Source organism: Apis laboriosa, unplaced genomic scaffold, assembly GCF_014066325.1.
Source record: "Apis laboriosa isolate Shangri-la unplaced genomic scaffold, ASM1406632v1 scaffold66_cov157, whole genome shotgun sequence".
Classification (NCBI taxonomy): Eukaryota; Metazoa; Arthropoda; class Insecta; order Hymenoptera; family Apidae; genus Apis; species Apis laboriosa.
The window spans coordinates 712,820-719,673 of NW_025224076.1; the positions used below are offsets into that span (position 1 = coordinate 712,820).

Here is a 6,854-nt window from a genome sequence, read left to right on the forward strand (position 1 = left end):
CCAAACAATGGGAAGTCAGCCGTAATTTTGCCAGAACACACTGCTCGACCACCATCGATGGTCAAACGCGTTACGCGTTGCTCGTTGCTTAACCAACCCCTCATCACGCCGGTAAAAATTCTTTGAGACAAATCGATAATCATGAGGGTCAATATGGTATTACCTATTTCGTGGAAAATTTCTTTTTCGAGTCTGTTATTCGTTTCTTTCATCTTTTGCTACATCTTTGTTTGAATTTTGTTCATTTCGAAATCTATCTTTCACGATTTTAAAAATTTCTTTTTTTTTTTCCCCGAGATATTTCTTCGATACGAATATTTATAAAAGTTTGAAAAATTAGAATGCGTAGGTAGCAAATTCTTACAATATTTGGATTTCTTCAAAATAATTATTATTGTGCACATGAATTGCGTTTCGAATCTAAGATTTGATATTATAATTATTGTCTGATTATGTTTAGAAACATATGAAACTTGAAATTTAAATAAAATATAATGTATGTATATTCTTTATATAAAAAAAATTGTGTTATTAATAAAATTCGATTTTATATTTATAATAATCTGATATTATATTTTTAATAATTTTATAAAGAAAGTTTACAGTCTTTTGTAATAACTTTTTTTATAGTTTTATATAGTTATATAATTTTTATTACATTCTTTATTATTCAAAATTTGTGTAAGTCAAAGAAAAAAAATTTTAAATAACTTAAAAAAATAAAAAAATAAAAATAAATAATATTATATATATAAAAATATATATATATAAAAACTTTTATTTGATTTTGAATTTTATTGATATTACTTACTATTTTAAGTTTTTAAAAAATAATTTTTAAAATGTTTTTAAAAAGTAAAACGAATTTTCCGTTAATAACACATTTTATTTCATTAAAAAGACCCATCATTTCTTCGAATATCTACATATCCAGAAAAATTAAGAAAATAATTAGTTGGAAAAATTTATATTCCATTTTACAATTAAAATATTCTATTTAACATTTCGAAACGTATTGAATGTATTAAAAACTAAATTTATATCATCCTTGTTAATAAAAATAAATTAGACCCTATCCTTGTTATTATATCCTTGTTAATAAAAATAAATTAGATCCTATTCTAGATCCCTACAAAACACACTAGTTTTCTTACTTAATTTAAAAAATAAAATATTTCAAATATTTCAATATCTCGAAAAATAAAAAAACTACTAAACAGGATATTTTAATTAAGAAGAACAATATCTATAGTAGCTATCTATAGTAATACGTGAAAAAAAACAAAAAGAAAAGAAAGAAAAGGGAAACGAGAGAAGATCGTGGAACTATCGTAATAGAGGGAAATTACGATATACGAGGTGTCTCGTTAACATTATTGGTATACATGTACCTACACCAATAATCGTTACTGAACTGCAGCTGCACAATTACAGCCATTCAATGCAACGCACATGATTCTATCTCGCCACAAGATTGAAACGGTTTCTCCTCATGCCGAAATAAAACAGATATTAGATCACGTTTTCGATATTTCTATAAAAAAAAAAAAAAAAAAAAAAAAAACAATTAGATACAAATATATTCCATTTCGTTTTCCTTCTCGTTATTTTTATTTTTCTCGCGTCATGTTTCAACGTTATTTCAAGAGGAAATTACATATCGGTTTTGATTGATTTAAATTGAAATAGAACATATGATAAATATATTTGTATTATCATCCATGAAAAATAAATAATAATCCGTTGTAATTATAAACTATTCAATCGTGAACAGTCGGAGATAAGAGATTACTTTTGCTCACCACACTTTGTAACTAACTCACGCATAGTTTGAAAGCTTATCGCGTTGATGGATAACAGAAATAGGAGAAGAGGCGAAACATTCAAAATTAAAACCAGAATCTAAGGGCTAGAGGGATATACGTTGCGATACTTTTCGAGCCAGTCTGATGCGCGCGATGGAGTAGAATAAATAGTGCGAACTGTATACAAAATTAAATACTCCGCTGAAACGGCATTCGCACTTCCGGCTTTTCCTGGCCATTTAATTCGGCGATAAAAGCATTCTAACTTGGTTACATCCCTGTCGGCCTTACCAACTCCATTTCCGCTTTTACTTTTAACTACTACCGCCACGTTGAATGAATCTTTCAAAAGAGAACATCATTTATACGAAATATAATGAAAAAAATAATACTGATAAAATAATTATTATGTTAACGATATATATACAATTAAATATATTCTCCTTATGAATGAAATATATTTGTCTCAATTTTAATTTTACTAAGAATATCTATTAACTATATCTTTAAAAAAATATAAAATATAAAAAGAAAAAAATTCGCATTAATATCTTCTTTGGTATAAAATATCAAATGAAAAAATAAATATGAAGTCGAAGTCCAAATTTTCTATATATGAATTGATATTTCGAACAGACGAAAAGACTATCTCTATGAATTAATCATTTATTTGCGTACCTGTTTGCTTATTTGTCTGTTTTCTCGTGTTGACCAACACCGATAATCGTGGCCATTATCCAGTTTTATTGTTAAATAAAGACTTGGAAATATTGGAATAATCATCGCATAGATTCGAATATGGATGATCGTTTGATTGTAACTAGAGTGATAAATTGTAATCATTCAAGATCGTCTTTTCGATCACAATAAGTGCAAGTGAGATCGCTTTAAAGAACGCTCTATACGTAATTCTTATTACACATATAAATATCATAAATACAAATAGAATTTGATTTACCTGATTGTAATTCGAGTTATTCGCCTTTCTCTTTCGTTTCATGATTTCTATTTATTTAAAACATTATCGTTTTAATAACAAGTATTATAGAACAAGTATTATAGATAAAGTACGTAAATATTGTCTAAAATAAATTATTTTAAAGTACATGTTAAAAAATGTTAATATTCTAAATAAAACGAATATAAAAATAATAAATAACGAAAATATCAATAGCAACAGACTAACAATTAAGATTTTCATTCAATTATAACAATAACAAGTATTTAAACATGAAATCAATATGAAAGGCGAACATTCATATCTCGAATTACAAATATCAATTTGAACAATATTATTATAAGAAGCACATAAATATAGACATAGAAGACATTATTCATGCGTCGGTGTAAGTTATTTAACATATCATATAGGAGTATATATTCTCGATATGACCGAGAGAACGATCTTCGCTGTTACGTCACGTCTACTCGTGACGTCACTGTGGATAGAAACAGGTGACAACCACTATCTGGCCAGTGACGTCAACCGCGAACGGGCAACGAACCTCTGCTCTGCGTTTGCGCGTTATACCACATCGGAGGTAAACTACATGTCCCCGTCGCGATCAGTTCTTTCAGAGACTCCTACCGATTGCTCGAGTCGAGAAAGAGGCGAAATATTATGTAATAATGAACTCAATCATCGTTCAATCAATGACATATAAAAGCGAAGAAGCCCTAGATGCGCGCATGTTCCTCGATAAGTAACCTAACGAACATCGAGGCTCCCGAATACCTCTCTCTAGAAAATTTAATAGACAGTGACAACACTTACGAGTGCCGCTGGACTGTCTGTCATTCTTTCCGGGATCCTTTTGTTCTGGAGATGAGCTTCACTAGCAATTAAACGTGCGATAAAGGGAACGCGTACTCACGACACCGTGCTCGAAATCTCGGAAACTGTCTCAGCCATCATGGATGGCACAACCGTGTCGATCGCCGACTCGTTGCGCCGCAGCCGTAGCTGCCGCCATCTTACATTTAATAGCGAAACCTCTCGATAATTAAGATAATATCAATAATACGATCGTGTATATACAAATGAATAAGAGAAATAAAATTTTATCATAAATATGAATATCTTCAAAGATCTGCTCATCTCAATATTCGAGGATTTAATTTAATATATACACTACCATAAATAGCAATTTATTCTATATTATAATTTGTTTTATCATAACAAAAGCTTAACCATAGACGAGATACAAAATAGATCTAATAAAAAGAAAAATATCCAATGTATTTTTTTGTCATCATCAGAATTTTCTTATCATTTTAAAGTCATTTTCGATATTACCGATGCAGCATAGAACAAAATTGCATTATTGATGTTTGGATTTGCATGTTTTGAAAATGTTTTTACAAGAACAAGATTATAAATAGCAAAAAAATAAATTTAACAAGTAAATATTAGATAGTGCCGTTTTTCAATAGAATGTTTAAAAATTATTTTCTACTTTCACCATTATAAAATAAAGTATTTTTTGTTTAAATTTCATTGTTATTCTGTGTTTTGCATTAAATACTCGCATTATATATCATATTATTCTATTTTATAAGATTATTATCCTGAAGATACATTTTTATTTTACCAAAATCAAAAATATAATATTTACATTTCTAATATTAAAACACAATCTATTCAACAAAGAAATTATGAAAGTCTATTCAAATGATAGCTCGTCTATGATTAAATGCCAAAAACAAGAATAACAAAGAAAATAAATAGTGGAAAAAAGACGGAAATAGTTAAAAATTATGAAATCAACGCCATCTTTAAAATTACAGATAAAACAAATATAGGCAAGAGCAAATAATTGAAGACAAATAGAATAAAAAATAAAGGAACTAGCGCCATCTCAGAGCCTCAGATGAAACAAATACAGACAAGAACAACAAATAATTAGAAAAAGACAAATAGAATAAAAATAAAGGAACTAACACCATCTATAGAGTGTCAAAGATATCTCTTCAAAAACGAGGTAAGATAAAATAACAATCTGAAATACCAAAAATATTTTTTTAAAAATCTTCAAGAGATGGCATCGAGAATCAATTCTTATTCTATTCATAAAAGAGAAACAAATAGACGTTAACGGAACTTTGTATCATTCATGTTCTGAAATACCAACTTCACAAAGATCTTAAGATGTTTCATACGCCACCTATAATCTAAGTACTTACACACACAAAATTAAATTACTCAAAAAATATGAAATAAAAATCTATTCTTACTATAAATCTATACTTCATAATTTTAGAAACTAAACGGAAAATATCCATCAATCTAATAAATTCGGTATCCACGAAAAATATAACCGCGCTCGCAGCCAATTAGCTCATATTATTTTTTACAAAATATACAATTGAATCATTATAGCTATATAACGATACGATTATATATTGTATAATAAATAATAATGATTTCCCGGGTCCCACCGCTTGGAGGTTGCTGCGAATTGGAGACCCACCCTAACCACGACGTCCCATCCACCCTCCATTTACTAAAAATTTATTTATTTTCAAAAAAATTTTCCTTTTGATACATGTTTGCAAAACGTTCAATTTTTTGTTCGTCGTGCAACACAAGCAACAAAAGAAACTGTTAAAAAAACCGGCGCGGAAGACTAAACTTAAAATATAAATTAAAAAATAATTCATCAATATTTTATATTTCCATTATCATGAAAATAAAAAATAATTGATAATTAAAAGCGTTTAAAAAAAAATAAGCAAAACAAGCACAGCAAAGCACTACAAAGCACTATTTTATCCATTAACATGCAACCCTTATCATGCATTAATTAAAACCCTTATCGTGCATTAATTAACATCCTTTATTATGCATGCATTTAATTATAATATATTTTTATGACGTCATTTTTAGTTTTTGTAAAAAATCACAGAACAATCTTAAATGCAACATCAACACATTTTAAAATATATAAGCTTTATAAAACTCCTATTCTAAAAACTTCTATTCTAAAAGTTTCTATTCTAAAAACTTCTATTCTAAAAGCTCCTATTCTAAAAGCTCTTTTCTCATCTCTATCTACAAAAGTTAAATACCTTGTTTATAAACCTTGCCTGTCTAAAAAAAATATCGATAATCTAAAAAATTCTTTTCATAACCCTATGGAAAATACACACAATTTTATAGAAGAATTTATAGATACGACATGAACCACATGTGGCCAGAAAATGCAAATGAGGATATACGATGGCTAGTGAAAAGTCACGTAGCTCAAATACTAAAGATATAATAACTTAGAGTGAAGAAGTTAGAGATGAGAAACGATTCATGATCATATTGTCTTGAAAAATAGGAATATAAGTTTTGGGAAATTTTGAATCAAAGTAGAGAAGGCGAGGATACCTTTTAGTAGGAGGAAGATTAAAACATTAAATGTATCGCTTACAAATTTTCCTATAAAAAAGTTAAATATTTCTCTAATTTTACCTAATATAAAAAAATTTAAATATTTATCTGATGATGGAAAAATAATGAAATGTTTTTTTTTCTATTCCATTGAAAACTGGAGGATTCCTGAAACAGATTATACAACAGAAATGAAAAACTTAATAATAAATAATAGTATCCAGCAAATGTATACCTCTTTTACTCTATTCATTTTCTTCAATTCATACCTGTAACAATCTTAATTATTGGATTAGTAAAAAATAATAAAAAGTAAATAATTTATTTCTAACAAAAGAATCATTAATTCTTAGAAAAAAATCAAATTATCAAAATTTAATAAGTAATTCATAATTTTAAAAAGATAATCAAAAATAAAAAAGAAATATATTTTTTAATAATGTTTTCAATAACAAATGCTCTTAATAAGGGGATGCTGAAAAGAAAAAAAAACAAAAGGTAATAAGAAAGATTACCAAAAAAATTATCCACTCAATGTAAATCCGAACAAAACCGTGAGTGGAACAACTTTTTTATTTCGCAACACTATATATTAATATACTAATGTTTTTATTTTTTATAAAATAAAAAATTCCATAAATAAACCACGATGAGTGCTTCATTAAATATAC

At 27.6% G+C, this 6,854-nt stretch overlaps 1 protein-coding gene across 2 annotated transcripts in view; it reads right to left on the reverse strand.

Moving 5' to 3' along the window:
* Nucleotides 1–3,645, reverse strand: part of LOC122718631 (3-phosphoinositide-dependent protein kinase 1) — a 479,613-nt gene extending 475,968 nt beyond the window's left edge. Inside the window, exon 1 of one of the 2 annotated variants that reach the window (XM_043943831.1) lies at nt 3,580–3,645. In XM_043943831.1, the coding sequence (XP_043799766.1) occupies nt 3,580–3,603 (24 nt within the window). In that variant the 5' untranslated portion in view covers nt 3,604–3,645. The remainder of the gene's footprint in view (nt 1–3,579) is intronic. The other variant, XM_043943832.1, reaches the window with a different exon arrangement.
* Nucleotides 3,646–6,854: the final 3,209 nt, after the last annotated feature.